General features: G+C 36.2%; 1 protein-coding gene across 2 annotated transcripts in view; it reads left to right on the top strand.

Annotated features, from left to right (window-relative positions):
- PTPRK (protein tyrosine phosphatase receptor type K) overlaps positions 1–20,431 on the top strand; it is a 619,393-nt gene extending 598,962 nt beyond the window's left edge. For both annotated transcript variants that reach the window (XM_005897592.3, XM_005897591.2), the window contains exons 22-30: positions 5,379–5,533; positions 7,603–7,738; positions 7,954–8,103; positions 8,983–9,156; positions 12,350–12,481; positions 12,624–12,749; positions 15,482–15,645; positions 16,166–16,301; positions 19,446–20,431. In XM_005897592.3, coding sequence (XP_005897654.1) covers positions 5,379–5,533; positions 7,603–7,738; positions 7,954–8,103; positions 8,983–9,156; positions 12,350–12,481; positions 12,624–12,749; positions 15,482–15,645; positions 16,166–16,301; positions 19,446–19,499 — 1,227 coding nt within the window. In that variant the 3' untranslated portion in view covers positions 19,500–20,431. The remainder of the gene's footprint in view (positions 1–5,378; positions 5,534–7,602; positions 7,739–7,953; positions 8,104–8,982; positions 9,157–12,349; positions 12,482–12,623; positions 12,750–15,481; positions 15,646–16,165; positions 16,302–19,445) is intronic.
- The last annotated feature ends 2,895 nt before the right edge of the window (positions 20,432–23,326 follow it).

The raw sequence follows: 23,326 nt of genomic DNA, 5'->3' as shown, positions 1-23,326 counted from the left end.
TCCCTGGGTCGGGAAGATCCCCTAGAGAAGGGCATGGCAACCCACTCCAGTATTCCTTCCTGGAAAATCCCATGGACAGAGGAGCCTGGCAGGCTATAGTCCATAGGGTCGCACAGAGTTGGACACAACTGAAGCAACTTAGCACACATGCACACAAGCTCTCCGTAAATCAGTAAAGCAATTTATCTACAGAATTTTAAAATATTGATATCATTTGACCACTAATTTTACCTTCCATGCACCTATCCTAAGAAATTTATTTAAACTACAATTGACTTCATGGGCTTCCCTAATTGTTCGGTTGGTAAAGAACCCATCTGCAATGAGGGAGATCCGGGTTCCATTCCTGGGTTGGGAAGATCTCCTGGAGAAGGGAAAGGCTACCCACTCCAGTATTCTGGCCTGGAGAATTCCATGGACTGTAGAGCCCACAGGGTCGCAAAAAGTCAGACACGGATGAGCGACTTTGACTTTCAGTTCACAATGACTTCATATATAGTCGTAGATATTTTACATAGCCGTAAATGTCCACAATAAAGTTATACATCCATGATCTAGAAATACCACTCTTTATAAATGATATTTAAAAGTAATTTTACAAACATAAAAAATAATTAGGGGAAATATTAAGTGGAAAATTACCAGTATACAGAGCAATATAATTATGATTATCACATTTATAAAGTATGTATGAGAATTTCTTAGACAAATCAAGCAAAATAAGCAAAGATGTAGGAGATTTCAAGAAAAGAACCATCAAACATGATTTAATGAATAGCTAGATTCCATTATCATCAAAAGAATTTGGAATATATATTCTTCTTATAACTTCATTTAAGCTTATGAAAAGTCAATCATGCCTTTGCTGTCCACCTGGAACTATCATAACACTGTTCATCGGCTCTGCGTGCATGCTAAGTCGCATCAGTGGTGTCCGAGTCTCTGTGGCCATATGGGCTGTAGCCTGCCAGTCTCTTCTGTTCATGGGATTCTGCAGGCAACAAAATGAAGTGGGTTGCCATGCCCTCCTCCAGGAGGTCCTCCCCACCCAGGGATTGATCCCACCTCTCTTATGTCTCCTGCATTGGCAGACAGGTTCTTTACCACTAGCGCTACCTGGGAAGCCCCTCATTGGCTATACTCCAATATAAAATAAAGAGTTAAAAAGAAATCAATCACAAACTTAGTTATAAAGGAAACTTAAATACATAATAAAAATTCAAAATGTTTCCAAAATCCAGTGGAAAACAACAACAAATCACTGACCAGCAACTCCCTAAATTAGACTCAGAAATCACCAAAGTCCTCTTGTGAATAATCTTTGAATGAACTATTGCCTTCTGATGCAAAGAGCCGACTCATTAGAAAAGACCCTGATGCTGGGAAAGATTGAAGGCAGGAGGAGAAGGTGATGACAGAGGATGAGATGGTTGGATAGCATCACTGACTCAATGGACATGAGTTTGAGCAGGCTCCGGGAGATGGTGAAGGACAGGGAAGCCTGGCATGCTTCAGTCCATGGGGTCGCAAAGAGTCAGACACGACTGAGTGACTGAACAACAATTGCCTCAGAACTAAAATTATATTATGAAGATAAATAATTTTATATCAAAATATTCTACAAGTTAGGAGAAAAATATATAATCAAGAGTGATTTCTATTTTGAAAAATAGTCTAAAATCTTTAAAAAAAAAAACAGTTAAACTAGAATATCAGGAAAAAAGTCAATAACACAAAGGGAAAAATAAATATAAAAATGCTGCTGCTGCTGCTAAGTCGCTTCAGTCATGTCCGACTCTGTGCGACCCCAGAGACGGCAGCCCACAAGGCTCCCCCGTCCCTGGGATTCTCCAGGCAAGAACACTGGAGTGGGTTGCCATTTCCTTCTCCAATGCGTGAAAGTGAAAAGTGAAAGTGAAGTCTCTCAGTTGTGTCCCACTCTTAGCGACCCCACAGACTGCAGCCTACCAGGTTCCTCCATCCATGGGATTTTCCAGGCAAGAGTACTGGAGTGGGGTGCCATTGCCTTCTCCGATATAAAAATGAGACACTGACAAAAAAGAATAAATTTAATAAAAAATCTATTTCCTTGAAAAGATCGATAAAGTAACTAAACTACTTGTCAATTCCAAATGAAGAGCAATCAAAACAAAATATGTGACAAAAGGGACAGAGCTCTAGCTATACCTGCTATTAAGAAAGTTATATTATGTGTGAACTTAGAGACAGATCTTAGTCTAGATACAATGAAATCCTAGGAAATAATAATTTCCAGTATTTAACCCAAGGAGAGATCGGTATCTGAACAGCTGGTAAAAGAAAATAAGAGTGTTGAAATTTGCCATTAAAATTGCATTATGGGTTCATAATTGAGGTGTCTTTAATCTCTAAAGAATAACTAAGGAATAGCTAATGCCTAAGTTAATCAAACTATTTAGGCCATAGAAAAACCATTAAAACCAACTAAATATATTTTAAAAGCAAGCAGAACTGTGATGACAGAACCACATAAAGATAGGACTCTCTCAAGCTCTTCTCTGTCTCTCTTTTTAGATCTCTGCCTGTTTCTCTTTCTCAAGTATGCACACATACATACATTGCAGACCAGTTTAATTCAGGATATACTGAAAATGTGAATCCAGGACTGAATTAAGATCACTACATGATTTATCATGATTATTTTTTTAAGAATTCAAGGATTTTACAACTGTGGTAGGAAATCTAGAAGAATATTTCATTATCTCAGTGCATTAAAGGAACAAAATCCTGTGATTTCATTAATAAATATTGTAATGCACTTAGTTTTATTTAAAAGTCATTTATAGTAATACTCTAATTATATTAGAAAGAATAAGGAGACTCCCTAAACATGATAAAGCTGTTTCAACAATAACCAGTAGCACACATATTACGGAGTGAAAAACTAGAGGCATTGAAGTTATTAATATAATCAGAGATGTAATGTGGATAATCATGCTCACTAGTGTCCAACATTTTTGGAAGCTCTAGGAAATTAAATAAGACAACAAAAGGAATAAATGGCAAAACTATTAAAAAGGGTGAAATTATTTTAAGGTGTAATGATTTTATACAAAAAAAAAAGCTAGTTAGAAAATTTAAAAAAGAAAATCAAAATTAATTAAGTGACTAATTCAAGATATATTTCATTATATTATTAATAAAGATATAGATTTTTAAAAATCTTTCATAATAACAAAAATTCTTAAGTATCTGTTCTTGTTGTTGTCCAATTCTTTGTGACCTCATAGACTATAGCCCACCAGGCTCCTCTGTCCATGGAATTATCGAGGCAAGAATACTGGAGTGGGTTGCCATTTCCTTCTACAGGGGAGCATTGCAACACAGGGATTGCACCTACATCTCCTGTATTGCAGGCAGATTCTTCACCACTGAGAAACCTGAGAAGCCCTCTGAAGTATCTAGAAATATATTTAGCAAGAAAAAAAACAGGTCCTAAGTGAATAAAACCATTACAAATGTGTTGAAGGACACAAAGATATGAATAAATGGAGACATGCCCCATGTCACAAAATGGGAATACTTGGCATTAATACCTCCTTATGGAGTTGATACAATACTAATTATAACATTCAGTTCAGTTCAGTCGCTCAGTCGTGTCCGACTCTTTGCGACCCCATGAATCACAGCACGCCATGCCTCCCTGTCCATCACCAACTCCCGGAGTTCACTCAGACTCACGTCCATCTAGTCAGTGATGCCATCCAGCCATCTCATCCTCTGTCGTCCCCTTCTCCTCCTGCCCCCAATCCCTCCCAGCATCAGAGTCTTTTCCAATGAGTCAACTCTTCGCATGAGGTGGCCAAAGTACTGGAGTTTCAGCCTTAGCATCATTCCTTCCAAAGAAATCCCAGGGCTGATCTCCTTCAGAATGGACTGGTTGGATCTCCTTGCAGTCCAAGGGACTCTCAAGAGTCTTCTCCAACACCACAGTTCAAAAGCATCAATTCTTCGGCGCTCAGCCTTCTTCACAGTGCAACTCTCACATTCATACATGACCACAGGAAAAACCGTAGCCTCATTACTAGGGTTTATTTTTAATTTATTTTCCTCATATAAAAAACACTGGAAAAGAGTAATTTTTTAAAAAACCATATATTTGAAAATTACTCAGGAAAGTTTAAGTAAAATGAACAATAAGAAAACATGCACTGCCAGATATTAAAATTTTCTAAAAAGAGCAATACCCTTACAGCAACTCCAGCAAAAGAATCAATGCTGAGGAGATGATCTTTGAACAATGTATGGCCTTCCTCAGTAAAGTTGACTTTAAAAGTACTTAAGAAAGTGATTTTACTTGTATGATTCCATAGTGATGTTTATCATTGTTACTGTTATACTTATTTGTTGAGCCCTGCTTTGTGTGGGGTTTTGTACTTGGAACAGAAAAGAAAAAGAATTATAAGATGTGATCTCTGGCTTCCAAGGCTTTGGTGATATTTAGGATAGAATCTAAAGATAAAATTTCTCATTTAGTTCATTTATTTCATGCAATTTTTTCTACCTTTTCTGAGGAACAAGTGAGATTGAGATTTCACAGAGTTCATAGTAGAGTTGTAAATATATAGACTATAGTGGTGCTTGAGGGGCCACAAATGTGGATTCTTAAAAATAAACTCTGCAGCATCTCATCTGAATTTTCCAAGTGCTGTTCATACAATCTATGGGCTTCTTTTAACAAAAAGGAAGGGAAAAGTTTGAAATGTGCATTTAAATGTCTCTCTAAAAATTAACCCAATAGGAGAAAGGCACAGCGATGGATGTTTGCTTCTTTCAGTTTGTGTTTTTGTTGCTATAAATAATCCTTTGTGTGCTGATTTATTTCACAGAGTTAAGAAAATAGGCTGGCCAAAGAACAGTTTAGCTGTCTGTATATTTTTACAAACCCATCTAGAGTAGCACTGTTCTGGAAAATCCCTACATGCCATGCTTCAAAACCATTTTCAACATGGATAAGCAAAGCATTAAAATCTCTTTGTGAGGTGAGAAGCAGAAAGTTGCTTTTATACACCACTTGAGAACTCAGTGCGTTGGGTCAACAGGGCAGCATTTTAACTTCCCGTTTCTTCCTTTTCCCCTAATCATTTTATGTGTTGTCATTCCAAATAAGGAACAGACTGTCAGGGTAAATAAAATTTACCCAGACTTACAGAACTGAGCAAGACTTCTTATTTTCTTTCTTTGGCAGTTGTCTGAAAATAAAGGTAAGCTCGTAGGCCATGTCAGCATCCTTTTTCAGCAAAAGCAGTATTTTTGATAAATTTCTTATGTTTTTTCATTGTCAGTCAGGTCTCGTACCCATGGTTGTCTTTAATGGCTCTATTTTGGTCCTTGCACAGAGGGGATACAATGAGATCCGTGAAGTTAAACAGTTCCATTTCACTGGCTGGCCTGACCATGGCGTGCCCTACCATGCTACTGGCCTCCTGTCCTTCATCCGGCGGGTCAAATTCTCCAACCCTCCCAGCGCTGGTCCCATCGTTGTGCATTGCAGGTGAGTGGTGGTCCAATCGACATTGACTTTGTGCAGCCAGCTTTTTTAAAGTATCCAAACAAGGCTTGTAAACACAAAAACTAATGCATGCTTACAAGGTTCCAGTTTGCAAGTATAACAGATAAGGTAAAACAGCAATAAAATAAAAGTTAGCTCCTAAGGAGGCTATAAAAGAAACTTCAGAAATAAATGCATTCATCTTAATGTGTGTAGTATTGTCCATAATTGCGAATGTAGAAACTCTGCCTTTTAGTGGCAACATCTGCATATGTGTTGTGGATTTTTTTGATCACTTTTGCAAAGCCTATATAGTGTGGAATAGTAGGTGAAGCCAGAGAGTTCTTGCCAATGTAGTAAATTCCTAATAGAATCCCAGCTTTTAGAACTATATTTGAGGCATACAAAGTTATTAATTGGCCTAAATTACAAGAATTTGTGCTGTAAAACATCTACTTCAAGAATTTTTTAAAAGCCATCCCTCAGAGGACCTTGAAAACTACATTAGTAAAATCCAGCATATATATGCCAGAAAAATGTGAATATTATCCAGACTTTCTTTTGATTAGAAACTTCTCTTAAAACAAGTACCCAGAGACACTAAAAGCAAATTACATGGCCTCATTTTAAGATATGAATAGAAAAATATATACTGAATCTGAAAAGCTTTTCCTAAATGCTGCACACCATTCTCAAATACTATCCTTTCCAAGGTACATAATAGGTTGTGCTTAAGCATTTTTCTTTCCCTGAAAGTCCAGCCTATTCAGTATTTAAATGACCACATATGAAAGGGGAAAAATAAAACAACAGAGAATGAAATAAAAGTAAGGCGTCTCATTAGGATCAGATACTGTGTACCTTGAAAAAAAAAATCTACAATTCAATCCTCCTCAACAAATCTGATGTACTCTTCAATTACTTTCCTGTCTCAAACCCTGGGAACAGTGACTGAGAAGATGGTAGGCAAGAAAAAAAAACAGAGATAGCCACAATACCTTTGACTTAAATTTCTTAAAGAACAATTAAGTTTAAGAGAAATGACCAAATCCAGACTTCAAAGAAATAATGTTAATAGTCTATCTATGCATTTAGAAAATGAGATAAATGGGTTTTCAATTATGTAGTGTCTTGACTTATCATAGAGTTTTCCTTTCCTGTGAATTGCCTGCTTCAGTAGTGCTCCAACAGTCTCAGATATGCTCTCGAAACACAAGTGTCATTTTCTACTTCCACTTGGGCATCTGAACTTACGGAAGAGAGGGAGCTGACTACAAAGTGATTTTTCCATAAAAATCCAAACTATACCTTTTTGCTCCATTGACTTATACGTATAAAACTGGAGAAATCTTCCCAATGGGTAAAATAATCAACAGTATATTATGATTCGACTACTGAATTAAATACAGGAAGATAGTATTATCTTTGTGACCTGTTAAGAATTATATTTCATACTTAACAATTTATTTTCATTTTTTCTTTGGATCACCATGTAAATATTCTTTCTACTGTTGGTCTCCTCCCCAGTAATAACGAACATTTTCATCCCCACCCTCACTATTAACACTTCCCCTGAAATGTGACTCCTCAGATTTTCCATTTAAAGGTTTTAGATTAATGTTCTTTTGCCTTGACCAGAAACTGTCTTCCTAAGACAGCACCGCTGCATTTTGCTAGAGTGCCCACAACGACATCAGTATGAGTCTTTCTATCTCAGATGAAATTTTAAAGCATAAATCCATTCCTTGATCAATTCTATGAGCTTGAAATTTTTGTAAAATGAAGACTGTGTATAAGAGCTATGAAACTTCAGTGCCATCTGTACATGATTTTCAAAACACAATTTGATTTACAAAGTTTATATTTTTAATTTGTTCCAGTCCTCAGTTTACACCAAAGTAGGTTCTCTACATTGAAGCTATTTGTTCATTAACAAGCATTTACACAGTACATACAAATTATGTCTTATACTTTGTTGAATCAATTTGATTCCACTTATTTGAAAATCGGATGGGTCTTTCAATTTGTATAGACATGCTTCCTGCAATTCTTTAGATCTGCTTATTTTTCAGTGCTGGTGCTGGACGAACTGGTTGTTACATTGTGATTGACATCATGCTGGACATGGCTGAAAGAGAGGGTGTTGTTGACATCTACAACTGTGTCAAAGCCTTAAGATCTCGTCGTATCAATATGGTCCAGACAGAGGTGTGTTGATTGTTGATTAACCTCAGGTGGTCTTTCTTGGTTTGCTTTCCAACATTTATCAAACTAAATAGTAGGTATTTGTCCCATAGCATCAATAGTAACTCATCAAGTCATAGAAAAAATACTGGTATTTTTATTAATATTTTTATATAGAGAAAATTCTTTGATGATAGGAAACTTGTATTAAAATATGAAAATTTTCTTTCTTTTGATAGGAACAGTACATTTTTATTCATGATGCCATTTTAGAGGCCTGCTTATGTGGAGAAACTGCCATACCTGTCTGTGAATTTAAAGCTGCATATTTTGATATGATTAGAATAGACTCCCAGACAAACTCTTCACATCTCAAAGATGAATTCCAGGTATTTATTATTTCTAGAGACTTTTATGAGTAACTTATTACAAGTTGTCCTGTACATTCCTAATTCTTCCAAGGAATGTCTTTCAAGTCAAATTTGTAACCTTTGACCCTATTTTAAGTATAATATAATACGTGTCTCTTTCATTATACAGTTATACAAAGTTATAGAGTCAACTTTAGTATTAATGAGCTCATATCATATCTGCTGTATTTTGAAGGACGAATGAATTCAGACTCAGGGAAAAGTATGGGGAAAAGCTACCATAAAAGTCAAATTTAGTGATAATTTGTGTGTATTTACAATCTTTTTTAAAATGCAGTCTTATGGATTTTGACCTTCTGTGTCACTCAAGCACGTTAATAATAATAGCTGGAGTTTGTGTAAAACATCATCTCTAAATAATCCCAAATGTTTTCACTGCCCTTAAAACATCCCCAAAACTGTTGACTATGAAATCAAGAATAACTCTAAAAACCTAATACTTTGATTCTTTGCCCAGTGCTCTTGGCCATAGCGTGTCCTCAAATCTGGAACATTAAAATGTTATTACAAATTATAAATTTGATGATGGGCATCATCATGGGCTGCTCTGACTGCATTTTCTTTGGTTAGACAATACCTTTCGCAGGTTGCTGTGTTGTTTAGCATCCCTTTCCCTTTCAAGGAGAGGTACATTGAACAATGTGTATATTGTATCTTTGTCACTTCTCAGGCTTTAGGAACTTTAACTATGAAGTCTGTCAGCCTGTCATCATGGCAAATGTCATTGACTTGCACAAATCCTTTTCTTTCTACTTGGCCTCCTAAATGCCTGATAGATCTGTGTTATGCTATGAAATGGGTCACTGTCTTTTAACCTGGGTTCCCTTTTCTTTCCAGACCTTGAATTCAGTCACCCCTCGACTACAAGCTGAGGACTGCAGTATAGCATGCCTGCCAAGGAACCATGACAAGAACCGTTTTATGGACATGCTGCCACCTGACAGATGTCTGCCTTTTTTAATTACAATTGATGGGGAGAGTAGTAACTACATCAATGCTGCTCTTATGGATGTAAGAGACTGCTCTCTTTGTTAGTGTAAAATGTAATGAAAAGCTGCAAAATTGATGAACACTGGCTAGGTTCACTTTTCAAGAAAATTTAAATGGCCTAAAAAGGAAAAGTAGAAACATTCATTGTAATACAAAATTTTTTGGACAATGATTTTGAATTTCCCTTACAATGGTTCTTAGGCACTATAAATTTTAGGCTTGACTATAAGTTTGACAGTTGATTTTCAATTGTTATAAAATTTTTGTACAAGAAATATCTGCAGGTGATAGTTTTCATCCTGGTTATTTTCAGGAAAGAGAGTCATGCTTATCTAGTTTGAATATAGTTGGGAATGAATTTTTTAAATCACAGAGTGTCATATTCTACTGAAATTGTGTTAATTTGGAAACTTTCATCTCTGACACTAATAATTTATAGCTAACTAATAATTATTCCAATAATTTATAGCTAACTTGTTTCATTTATTATTAATTAATAAGATATAAGCGAAGGCATGGAAGATACCATGTTAACACATCAATCATCATGAAAAGAACTCTCTTGCCCTACTCCAGTCTTTGTATTGTAGATGGTACAGCATGTACTCACATGTCAGCATTCCAAAGACACACCAATATGGAAATGGAATTTTAAAGTAGTCTTTTTCCATCTTGTTTTGCTTACCTTGGGAAGAAGCAAGAAGGGTTTTAAGTTCAGCATCCTTTTGGTTTATCACCTTCCTTCATAGGCATCTCTAGTTTTTGCCCTTTAGACTATGGAGCCTTAATAAGGAGAAACCAGAGTCAGGGTTCATTCTTGGGTGATGAATAATGAAGCTTTCTAAGTTATTGCTCCTACTGAGTTCTGCAAAATTAGTTTCTGATAGTAGAGGCTTGTCAAAGCCTATGTGCCACTTCTAATTTTCACCCAGTTACTTTGCTCTTCTTTATTCTACAGAGCAGAATAGTTTAAAGGTAAGCTCAAGTGGAAAGCTACTACTCTTGCTGTGACCAGAGTCTTGCCTAGTTATTACTCTTGTCCCCTGAAGTCACACTAGATCCTCATTATACTTTTTCTTGCCTTTTAATCATCTGCAAAGTCAAACATACTAAATATAGAGAAAACACACAGACCTTTTTTTTTTTTCTGAGTCAGTCTATGTTTAGAATGAAAAAGGGTGAGAAAAAGAAAATAACATTAGGAAAGATATTTAGGCATTTTTTGTCTTTGACATCTCTTTTAAATTTTTTAATTTCCAGGTGGTTTTCTGGTCAGTATGAAGACAGAACCTTGTATTCTATGTGTTCCTATCTTCTGTTTAACTCACTGTGATTCAACACATATATTTTATAGTTGAAACTGCCCTGTGGATTTGGTAGTGTGGTTGGGACTACAGAAAAGTTAGGTTTGGTTTGGCTTATAAGAACGGGGCTCATTGTTCAACACTCTCACCTTCCCTTCCTCTCTACCCCATTGTAAGTGTCGTACACCCTTCGTCATGCCTGTGAAGATTATGAGGTATGGCCAAGAATCATGTGATATCAAACCCTTAGATGTACTCTTGCACTTAAAGAGGAAAGAAATAGGAAATCTTCAGTCTTCTCTCATATCGTCTTCTCTTCTTCTTCTCCCCACCCCTATGACTCAAAAAAGGAATAAAAGGCTTTTCATCTCCCTTGACTTACTTTCCTATGGAGCAGACATTTAATTGGAAGGAAAGTTTATTTCTTTCTTCTGATCCTTTCTCATAAGCCTTCATATCTTCCTTAGGAGGGCACTCACCCCAGCTCCAGGTGTGACTTTTTGAGGTCTTAAGGTCAAGTAGAAGCTGTTGGTGAATTACTGTCTCCCCAGATTTATCCTGCAGTCATCCATGGAGTGAAATGCTATGGTTAGCAGCATTTCCCAAATGGTGATAGGATCTATGAAGCTCAAAGGTCAGTTTCTACACTAGTGTTGAGACACCTGAAGGACTTAAAGAGTAATATGATACAACTGAGTTAGCAGATCACTGACAATTTTTATCAGCATTAAAGAAATCTATCTCAGGCAGCTGTCTAGTTATATTTTTACAAATCCTTAGTTTATTACATAGAAATATATATTTCTGTTTCAGTGTAGATCATTAGTCTGTAGAATGACAGATTATCTGGCCAGATCAATCTATCCTCTTTCTGGGAAGAGAGAATGCATTGTGTCCCAATCAGGGGGCCTTGGGTCAATAAGGAGTCATTCCCTCTTACCTGGGGCCAGGGAATGCATTAGTTTTACTCTGTGGCACTTGAAAAATCTTTTTATTTATTTATTTATTTTAATTGGAGACTAATTACTTTACAATATTGTAGTGGTTTTGCCATACACTGACAAAAATCAACCATAGGTGTACATGTGTTCCCCATCCCCAACCCCCCTCCCTCCTCCCTCCCCATCCCATCCTTTAGGGTCATCCCAGTGCACCAGCTCTGAGCACCCTGTCTCATGCATTGAACCTGGACTGGCGATCTGTTTCACATATGATAATATACATGTTTCAATGCTATTCTCTCAGATCATCCCACCCTCACTTAAATGATTGAAACTATCATTCTGATCATTGATATACATTAGAAATTCCCAGAAAACTATGGGATGTGAATTGCCTACAAGATGTGTTGATAATGTCAATATAATATAAAAGCACATGAGTTTGAGGCACATGTGGTTTTTTCTTATTTGGAGTGGAGAAGAGCCAGCCAGACAGTTCTATAACAGTTGATAGCTGATAGACATATATTCATAGACAGACACACACACAGAAATTTTATGTCTTTGGAAGACTAAGAGCCTTCTAAACTTAGTCTTCTAGACTAAGACTAAAACAGCCCAACAGGTACCTCACAAAGGATCTTAGCCTCAAGAAGTTTTTGGTTGTTTTTTTTTTTGTTTTTTTTTTGGTATTTGTCGTATATTTACTTTTATCAACAAAATTAATTCTTGGCTTGAATTGCTGCTGAGGCATCAAAGGCATACTATCAGACTGACTACTTACTAGTTGCAGTATGTTTCAGTGGTCCAAATCTGTTATTCCACGGCTGGAGCAGAAGGCTGACTTCATCTCCATATGAAGATGTTGAGTCTCCCCAGCCCTACCTTGAAGTGTATTGAATCTGCTTGTACAACTGATTATTCATTCTAAGTTATTATTTTTCCCTGTCTACCTTGTTTTTTTCACAGAGCTACAGGCAACCAGCTGCTTTCATCGTCACACAATACCCTCTGCCAAACACTGTGAAAGATTTCTGGAGATTAGTGTATGATTATGGCTGTACCTCCATTGTGATGTTAAATGAAGTCGACTTGTCCCAGGTTAATGGTTATGGGTTTCTTTTGTATACTTACACATGACTTAATAAAGTAGTAATAAAATGCTAACATCTGCTTTATGCTATCCTAATTAGAAAAAAAATAAGGCTCATTTTATTTTTCTTTCAAAAATATTCACATCTAGGGCTGCCCTCAGTACTGGCCAGAAGAAGGGACACTACGATATGGTCCTATCCAAGTGGAATGTATGTCTTGTTCAATGGATTGTGATGTAATAAACCGGATTTTTAGGATATGCAATCTAACAAGAGTAAGTCATTAATGCTTTTAACTGAATTGATCGAGAACAGGTGATTACAAACATAGTGTGGTACATTTCCTTTCAGACAAAAGAGAGAGTAAAATTAATAGAAATTATATAATCAATCCCAAAGCTACTAATCATCTTATGATTTAGAACGGCAATAAAAATGCATTCTAAAGACAGGAAATCAGAAATGCTGGAAGCTAGGTTTCTGGGTCAGTTACTAGCCTATTGTATTCTATGTGGAAATCAAAATGCAGATTCCCTGGTTCAGTTGAGTTTGATTGTCTGGGCCTGGCCTCTGAGTATATGTAGATTTATCTCAACGTTAACGTCAAGTCTTATTAGCATTAATATCCAGCCCAGAAGAGGTATGCAATTGAAAAACAGGAATATAATATTGATGACAGGAGAAAGTGACGTGTTGGATCAGCCATTACAGAAGGGATCTGTGTCACTATTCCAGTTCTGCTTAAATCACATATGTCCCTGACTCTCCTCCTACAACTCATCTACAATTTCATCGCTCTGAATGGCTCAGCCTCTGGCTCTGCCCAGATATGTAGCTCGATGCAGTGCTGCTAGCCCTTGCCTTTTCCCAGCAGCAAAGTAGCAACTGTCCTTCGGGAACCTTTCTTTCCTTGACATTTCCTGTGTTTTGCCATCAGTGACAAACTGCCTGGGGTCTCTCCTTCAAAAGACCAAAAAGTACTAATAAAATCTGTCTAGATTATGTAACCACATAGCAAGGAGAATTTGAAAAGAAATCAGTAGTACCTCCCATGGAATTATGGAATTTTCTCTCTTTTTAAAGACAAAGAGTACTCTTTTCTAGAGCAGCAGTTCTATGTACGTGTATTATTTTAAGTGTGTAATTAAAATTGTCATGTTACAGTGTTCCTCACATCAAAATGACTATATGTGCTTCTGATTAATGTCTATATGTGTATAAGTAGAGAATAAAATCATATCCAGTTCTATTGTTCATTTCAGTGGGGGAAGAAAAGGATAACTTCAATCATGTCATAATACTCATGCATATCTTAGATGTTAATTTAAAGAATCTCATTATGTCTGCACATCTGTTACATTATGGTTCTACTAATATTTTAGCTGAGAAACTGTAGCTACTAAACTAAGAAAGTAAAACCTACCTGTTAATCGAACTGTTTATATGAAAAATACTCTAGGAACAGGAACTGAAATTTGTTTTACTTTTTTTGGGGGGGTCAGCATGTTTATTTTCATCTATATTTGGTACTCAAGCACTTATTAGTGTGTGATTTTTCTTTCTTTTCCTATTACCATTATTTAATATCATTCACCTCACCATATATTTAGTATATGCCAACTAGAGGTTGGGTGCTAAACTCGGTAGTTCCTTGTCCCACCAAAGGATGTATGAACCTTGCATGTGGAGCTTCAGGTCTGATGCCTTATGATATGGCTCACTTGTACATACAAATTCTTCCTTATATTTTCACTTGAGGGTTTAATGTCTTGATTCATTTATTCAACAATACTATTACTTGGAAAGTAGTTTTGCTAGGTTCTAGTGATAAGAGATTTTAAGGGAAAAAGAGGTTTTCTTGTCCTTAAAGAATTTATATTTTATCAGGGAAGATAAACATTAAACAACTTGTACAATCATTTATCTACAAATAAATGAAATTTTTGTAGGGAAAAAGTACAAAATACAGAGGCTTTGGGTGATCTAACAAAGCTGGATGATCAGAGAAGACTTCTTTGAGGCCATGATATTTAAGACAAAATTTGAAAAATTAGTAGGAGCTATTTGGGCATGGGATAGTCAGCTACCTTGGTTTATACAGGACAGAAAGTTTTCCTAGAATACATGAATTTAGGCACAAAGACCAGAAAAGTCCAAGGCAAACCTAAAGCAAGTTGATCACTCTGTTTGGGACTGAGAAAGGCAAAGGGTTCCGTATATGCAAAGTTCCCAAGATAAGAAATGACTTGGTAAATAGATTAAGAGAAGGCAAATGTGTCTAGACCTTGACTAGCTTATTAGAATAAAGGGAAATTGAAGGAAGAAGTGGAGCCTTATCTTACAGGTATTTTTAAATGATGGCAGCAGTTTGGGTTTTATGCTAAGATCATTTGGAAGATATTAAATCAAGAAGTGACATGATCATATTTGCATTTAAATCATGATGTCTACAATAAGAATGGTTTGAAAGGATATCAAAGTTTGTTCAAGGAGATCAACTAGGAAGTAATTATTATGATTTGTGATTTGAGAATACAATGATATCAGTGGCAATAAAGAAAAGATGAATTTGAAAGTTATTTAAGTATAATCATAGTAATTGATTATTGAATATGGAGTATCAGGGAGAATCTTATATGAAGATAATTCTCATGTAATTTAGAATCTTCCTGCCCTGGCATGTACATATTTTGGACTTTCATTAGCTAGATTCAGTCTAATGTGTCATTTATGTCATAGTGTAAATTGGTATGAAACTTGTTTGCACTCTCAGTCTCTAAGTCGTGTCTGACTCTGTGTGACCTCATAGACTATAGTCTGCCAGACTGGAGTGAATTGCCATTTCCTCCTCCAGGGATCTTCCTGACCCAGGGATCAAACCAGCATCTTCTGCATTGGAAGGTGGATTCTTTATGACTGACCCACCTGGGAAGCCATGAACCTTTTACTTTCTAGTAAAAATTCTAGCCCTAACTTATTTACATAGAAATATTTTTTCCCTCAACAGCCACAAGAAGGTTATCTGATGGTGCAGCAGTTTCAATATCTAGGCTGGGCTTCTCATCGAGAAGTGCCTGGCTCCAAACGGTCATTTTTGAAGCTGATCCTGCAGGTGGAAAAATGGCAGGAGGAATGTGAGGAAGGGGAGGGCCGGACGATCATCCACTGCCTGTGAGTATGGCGTCTTGGCTGGGCCATTCAGGGGGCCGTGGTGCTCGTTCCATCATTAGCCTTCTTTTTTTCCTCTGCTAAAGAGTAACTCCCATCTTACAGACCTCAACTAGATATTCTTCTAAAACAATCTTCCTGTTTCACAATTCTATAATTCACTACTACAACTTTTGTATTTTTCAAACTGATTTTATATAGTTATCATATAAACTCTTGAACACTACTCTAAGTAACTTTTCTGATTTACACTATGCACAAATCTATAAAAATCTCAAAGTATCTAGCTTGCAGCAATCTATGCCTATAGCGTGTCCCGGCCCTAAGCATAAGCTGTTAATACCATCCTCAAGTATCTTCCTCTCTGCCCTCCACACAAACATGTACACATGTGAAGCAAAATTAAAACACAAGGGGGAAATTAAAAACATAATATTTTCTTTTCCAAAACATATATGATTGTGTGACCTATGGTCACCAAAAACGTCCATCTAGAAAACACCTTTGTTTTCTTTGCTTTCAGAAATGGTGGCGGGCGAAGTGGCATGTTCTGTGCTATAGGCATTGTTGTTGAAATGGTGAAACGCCAAAATGTTGTTGACGTGTTCCATGCAGTCAAGACACTAAGGAACAGCAAGCCAAACATGGTGGAGGCCCCGGTGAGTCACGGTCTTGGATGCTGAAGTGGGGGGTAGAGGTTAATCAGCCATATACCTACTTGTTGATCTGACTTCATTCCCAGGGAATGAAATGTGTAAATGAGTCTTTGTGGGGACCTTCCTGCTCTAACTGATGAATTGCCAAGTAACTCCTTCTACACCCATAAGCTTAGTCACATATTGTATAAACTGCTAATGATGAAAACTAATTTCATTTAACTTGGAAAATGTATAGGATTTTTTTTTTATTTTGAGCAATAAATATTTGTTACAGTAAACTTCGATAAATGGTTCTGTAATAAGAAAAATCCTGTCATCTCGGTTTTATTCTTGGTATTTCTTAAAGCATATTGAGTTAACTGGTAAAACATTTTGAGGGATATACTTCTAGATTGTATCTAGCGCTTTAGACACCCAGTGTTTTTAAAGGGCAAATGCAATTTATTTTAGTCATTATCTATAATTCCTCCTTTCTGGTCAAATTATAATTTTTTAAACTATTGCCATTGATAGTTTTCACCTTTTACCAATTTTAGATTGTAGTCATGTGATTTTACTTGAATTAGCCATGGCTCATAAAATCAGAATTCAGATTACAAAATAAGAGCAGGGAGGTGTTAATATGTGTATGTAGGAACTCATCTGTTTGAAGCTATGTGCAGAGGAAGAAAGCAAGTTAAACTTTTAGCATGTTCAACGTCTAAAGCGATGTCTGTGAGTTATACATATGTGAATGGTGGGAATAGGTCAGGAGCAGCTGTGTAGTTTATGCTCACAGAGAAGTAAACCAGAAAAACCAAGACATCATTGTTGCTTGCCCTACATTTATCAAGATGATCAGATAACTAAAATGAGCAATTCAATAAACCTTTAAAGTATTTTCACCACTTCCTGCTCATGGATTGTTCACACAAGTGGTACGTTGCTTCCTGAGACAAAATCTGAAGAGTTACATTTATACGGTTTCATTTTTAAGAGCAAGTCACAGACTTCTTCCCCTTTGACAAGTCTTCAAAGCCCCTGTCTTCCAGCTCATACCTTAGGTATTGCTGGTATCCCAGTAAGATGGTAATGGCTTTGACCGGGGTGTTGGCAATGGAGATGGAGGAAGGCGGATAGATTTGAGGGATTTTTAGGTGAAACTCTGAGGTCTGTTTACAAAATGGGCTGGTAATGGTTAGGTCTTTAAACTCTCTGCCTTCTGAATATTTTTTCATATAAGTCTGCTTCTGTCTCTCAGATCAAGTCTTCCTAAAATCATCAGCAAGATCACTTCTGGCCTCAGAATTCAAATTATACTTCCAAATTTAACTGATTTCTTACTGTTCCTTAAAAAAAAAAAAAAAAAGCCTATGATTAAACTCTGCCATTCTAGAACCTTCTTGCTGCTAAGTCACTTCAGTCGTGTCCGACTCTGTGTGACCCCAGGGACGGCAGCCCACCAGGCTCCCCTGTCCCTGGGGTTCTCCAGGCAAGAACACTGGAGTGGGTTGCCATTTCCTTCTCCATTGCATGAAAGTGAAAAGTGATAGTGAAGTCGCTCAGTCATGTCTGACTCCTAGCGACCCCATGGACTGCAGCCTACCAGGCTTCTCCATCCATGGGATTTTCCAGGCAAGAGTACTGGCGTGGGGTGCCATTTCCTTCTCCCAGAACCTTCTTAAGAGTTACTATTTACCTTTACACTCATGTCCCATGAATCTTGTCTAAACACCCAGTCCTTTGATTTGTTTTTAATCAAGGTTAATGATTAGTTCCTTGTGATGCTGAATTGAACTGACGAGTTTGGTAAGAAAATACAGAATGTAAACCAATTTGCTAGAGACTGATTAAAGAGATGTAACTATTCACAAGCACTTTTTGGTTCTTGAGGTGTACTTGCCACAGTGGTAGGCTAATTTAAATCACACCTACTTGATAATTAGGGTAGGATTGATAATAGGGTAGGATTGCTTGGGGAAATTTTTTACTTCCCTCTTTTATTGCTCAAGATACCCAAAAGTTCTCTTTTGAAATAGCATGAGTTTTAGATTGTTTTCTAATTCAGCCTAAATTTTACCCACTTGGACTGAATTGAGAAGATTTTACTACATGTTACAAGTCATAATTTGTAATGCAGTCTCCGAATTTTTCTAAATTCTTCATAACGGAGCAGCATATAGATGGACTGAGAGGAAAAGCGGTTTTAACTCAAAAAAGTTTTATTGTCAGCCAAGTTATCTTAAATAAAGGCAGCAGAAATAATTTTTCTGATAAAAGTAGGCTGAGAAAAAGTTAGGAACCACTAACCATTTTTGAAACTTTTAATTAAATACTCTGATGGAACAAAAACTATGTCAAAAATTAAGAATTTAGATATTCACATATGTAAGTCAAATCATTATGCTGTACACCTTAAACATAAACAGTGCTATATATCAATTACATCTCAATAAAACTGGAAGAAGAAATTAAGAATGTGGAATTGTGGAATGGCAGTTTGAAATAACTGGCTTATTTATACCACTAAGGAAAATACATAAAGTGTGAAGAAAAATTACTTGCAAGTTCACTCTAGGATTATTTAAAATTAATAAAAAATAAATGTCATCTTATAGTCAATCCATATATTGGACTTTTATGTATATTAAAAGAGGTGTTAAATAACATGAGAAAAAATATATAACAATGCTAAACAACAGAAAATAAAATATAAAATCATATCCTCAAATATAGGTATGCAATTATATTTACTCTAAAATACTGTTTCAAGCATGCATAAAAATGGTCTGAAGCTAAGGTAGTATTTTAAAACAGTTATTTCTGATAATAGATTTATAGAAACTTTTTCTGATTTGTAGTCTTTCTATACTTGGAAATTTTTCTGTACTGATCAGGTATTACTGTTATAATCAAATAAGCAATACTGATGTTTTTTTAATTTGATACAGAATATGAGGCAAAGACAATATATATTTTTACATCAACTTCCTTTTTCTTAAACAGCAATCATTAGACTCAAATGTAAAATAGTATATGCCTTGATGTTAAACTTGTCTATGGAAAAAAAAGTTCGTAATTCTTGAATAATCTAAATTGAATGTGTTCTCCATTCTTTGCCTTTTTCTTGACTTCAGTCCACCTTTCTGTTTTAACATCTTTCAGGAGCAGTACCGTTTCTGCTATGACGTGGCTTTGGAGTACCTGGAGTCGTCTTAGTTGGAGACTTCAGAGTGCATCCCAACAGAACCCATTCATCTGTTGAGCCAGCAGCTGTTGTACCTGTCACACCTGTGCAGAAAGATTTTAATGTGGGGGGGTGGGGGTGGGAGACTTTTACATTTGAGAGGTAAAAGTATTTTTCTTATGAAGTTGTGTATCTTAATAAAAAGGACTCACTCAATTAGTTTCTATTACTGTATGAGAACATCAACATTTCATGCCACATAAATTATATTTCATAAGCAGCAGATTCACATGAAAACTTATCAGTGTTTGTACAGTGAATAGGCAGCGTTTTCTCTCCTGGTTTTGGTACAGCAGCCAACACGTGTTGCATGAATTAATACTTCCTTTGTGGCATTTTTCTCCCTTTTTCAGATAAAAGATGTTAAAACTTTCAAGGAAGAAGAAAGAAAAGCTGTGCAAATTCATAGGAAAGTTCATTTTTTATATGTTTCAAGTGTAGCAGATCTCTATATAAATATATAAATATATATAACTGGCTTATTTTCTTTTAATGTGCAATGATGGATGGATCATTTAAAGTTCTTTCTTAAAAAAACAAAAAACCATAAGCCAAAGACTCAAGTGTAAATATGTCTATATGGAGAAAGCACATTATATTTATTGGTTACTTACATTCCTTTTTTGATGGCTAAAATACTACCACCACACAATCTTTTTTTTTTTTTTTTTTTGAAGAAAGGTTTTTCTTTCACTAAAATCAATTGTAAACAATTTTTGTAGATTATTTTTTGTATGTTTAGTGTAAGTAGAGGATAAACTTTTTAATTCATAAATCAGGAAGCAATGTTCTTTAAAGTGATTCTCTTGTGTACTTGCTTGTGAATTAAATTTATGTAAAACACCTTGGCATTTGGGTCTTTTAATGTAGGACCAAATTAAAACATTTTGCTGAAAATATATAATTTTTCATTATTTCCTTAGGTCAGTATGGTTTGGTAATCATTATGAGAACTGCCCACATTCAAAGGCCTTGCTGATGACTTGTGTAATGTTGAACATAACCTTTAAGCATCATTTAAATTTTAAAGGGATTGGTCTTTTCAGCCTATGACCAAGCACTGGTCAAAAAATCAAAACTGCAACATTTATGCTTCTGCAGTCAAGTGTTAGCAAACTGTAAACTGTCAAGGTGATCCAGTGTTTCTTTTGATGTTTACATGCACAAGCTTTGAGTTCTGAGCAAAGTGTGAACGAATCGATGCCAGATTCCTATTTTGTGCATCATCATGGGATTCTCAAGTGAACCTTTTTAAATGTGATCTTGTACACTTGCTCCGTGTAGCTGTAATTTCACATCATCAGCTTGCAGTTTGTTATTGACTAAAGCATTCTAGTATCCTCTTTTTAGATTGCCAGTTCATGACATGGTGCTTATGAAGATTTAATTAAAGTAAGAGTGAAATAAAACTTTTATAATTACAGCAGTTATTGTTTACACATCATTTTCTCCCCTTAATTTTCATGCCTTCACTCCCAAATAAATACCCTATTCTCAGTGACAAAAGTAGACAACATGAAATCTATTAAAAATAAAACTGATGTCCAGATACAAATTTCTTTCATTTTTACTCTTTAACTTGAATTTCCAAAATTCCAAATGAGTGGAGAGAAAAAAAGGACAGGGAATTAACACCAACTTTTTTTTTTTTAAGTTACTGTATGTTTATGTCACTACCATTTTATGTAATATAAATTTCCTTATTTCTCCATATAACACAAATAGCAATTGTCATCCCAATTTTACCAGTGATAAAATTGAATCTGAGAGGGTAAATGTTTTGTCAACAGATGTAAATCTGAGTCTGAGGCTTCCCTAAAGACTCAGTGGTATCCACGTGCCAGTGCAGAAGACATGGGTTTGATCCCTGATCCAGTAAGATCCCATGTGTCACTTAGCAACTAAGCCTGTTGAGCCTGTACTCTAGAGCCTGGGAACCACAACTACTGAGCCCATGCACCATAGAGCCCGTGCTCCCAAACAAGAGAAGCCACTGCAATGAGAAGCCCACACATAGCAACTAGAGAATAGTCCCCACTCACCACAACCAGAGAAAAGCCCGTGCAGCAATGAAGACCCAGCACAGCCAAAGAAAAAAGAAAAAAATCTGAATCTGATAAATTACTCTCTTCCACTGAACACATTGCTTCCCCGATGGCATGGCAAGGAAAATTTGGCACTTCATTCTTACTGTTCCTCATTAATTGATTTTCTCATAAAGCATTATCATTATGGCCATCTTCCATTTGCTGTGTACATTATTAAAACATTTGTGACATTCATTAGTAAGAATTTAGATAAGGGAACTCATCTTTTCCTAGGGAGACTAATTTTCATTTAAACACAATGCATTTAACAAAAAAATTACAAACTCACCCAAGATTGGGTTTCCCAGTAATGTTCAATGTTAATTGAAGGATTCTGCTTTGCTACATGACCCTGATTTCCTTTCTAGTCACAGGATTAAACTCACACCTAACCAAAGTCACCAAGAATACTACTGACCACAAAGCTCAGAGGTCTGTGTGGCCTCCAAAGTTCAAGCAAAGAACAAAAGGAGTTCTTCTTGTCTCCAACAGGAAATAAAAATGTCATGCTTGCTCTGTACGGGCACCACCACAGAGGCCAGTTCATCCAGAGACACTTGGATTGGGGAGAAGGATGGGACACTAAATCTGTTTTTTATTTTAATACTCTTATTCAAAATTGATACTTTATACTATTGTGGAGTTCCCTGTGGAGTCCATGTCCATGGCCATGTCCCACTCAGCTGTGTCCTAAGCAGGAGATGTCTTGGTAGAATTCTTAAAAAGTGACCATGCTTTTCACAATTAAAGGCCTCCTATGTCCATGTCAGTAACTTCTTAAATGGCTGTCATGATATGGAATTTTATAGATCCCTTTCCCATGTATTATCACTAGGGAAATGTTGGAAGTGGATGGGCAGAGACACACAGCAACTGAGAATTTGAGTTCTAACCTTAAAAATAAGTTTTCACCTTCTTGTCTGAGCTGCCTAGCCTTTTTTCTAATATTTAGTCTTTAAAGAAAGAAAAGGATTTTGCATGAATGTGTTGCTGTTTTGCAAACAAATGGTCTCTAACATTGGGAGATACACAAAAAGGAAGGTATTTCTACCTGGATCAGGAGAGAGAAAAGACATGTTTGCCTCTCTACTGATGAGCTCATTTACTATTCACCTGGAGATCTCTTGGGTTCCAGGTCCTTACGTAATAAGCTTAGAAGTCAGACATCAACAGTTGCTCCCTCTCAACTCTGCTCTGTTGCCAGAAAATGGTGTACCTAAAGTTCTCAGGATCTAAAAAGCCTTACTAGACACCTACAAATGTTAAAATGCAAGAGAGAAATATCTGTAGCCCAGCTACAGATAGGAGATAGTCTGTTAGCTTTGCAAGACAATTCTTGATATATGCCTAACTTTCATAGGGGAGTGACAATTATATATGTATATTTTATTTCTATGCACTCGAGTAAGCATTTTTTATACCAAAATAGCCAGAAATTAATATACTGTCCCATACCTTGTGTAATATGTAGAATATTTACTCTATAAGATATTTCCATAGGCAGACATGCCACAACCTTCCTAAATTCATTTCAGTGTTTTAAGAAACACCCCTATTTAATGTAAGGGTGATAAGCTATTTTTATCAACACTGTCATAAGTGAAGATAGAAGATAGCTGACTGGGCCTCCTGTTAGGATTTCTACTTACCTATTATTTCAGAAAGTCTTCCCACAGCTTAGGGAGGCTTGGAGTGGGAGAGATATTATCTTA

This window comes from Bos mutus, chromosome 9 (assembly GCF_027580195.1).
Source record: "Bos mutus isolate GX-2022 chromosome 9, NWIPB_WYAK_1.1, whole genome shotgun sequence".
NCBI classification, from domain to species: domain Eukaryota; kingdom Metazoa; phylum Chordata; class Mammalia; order Artiodactyla; family Bovidae; genus Bos; species Bos mutus.
This window is presented reverse-complemented; position numbering and strand designations above follow the sequence as displayed.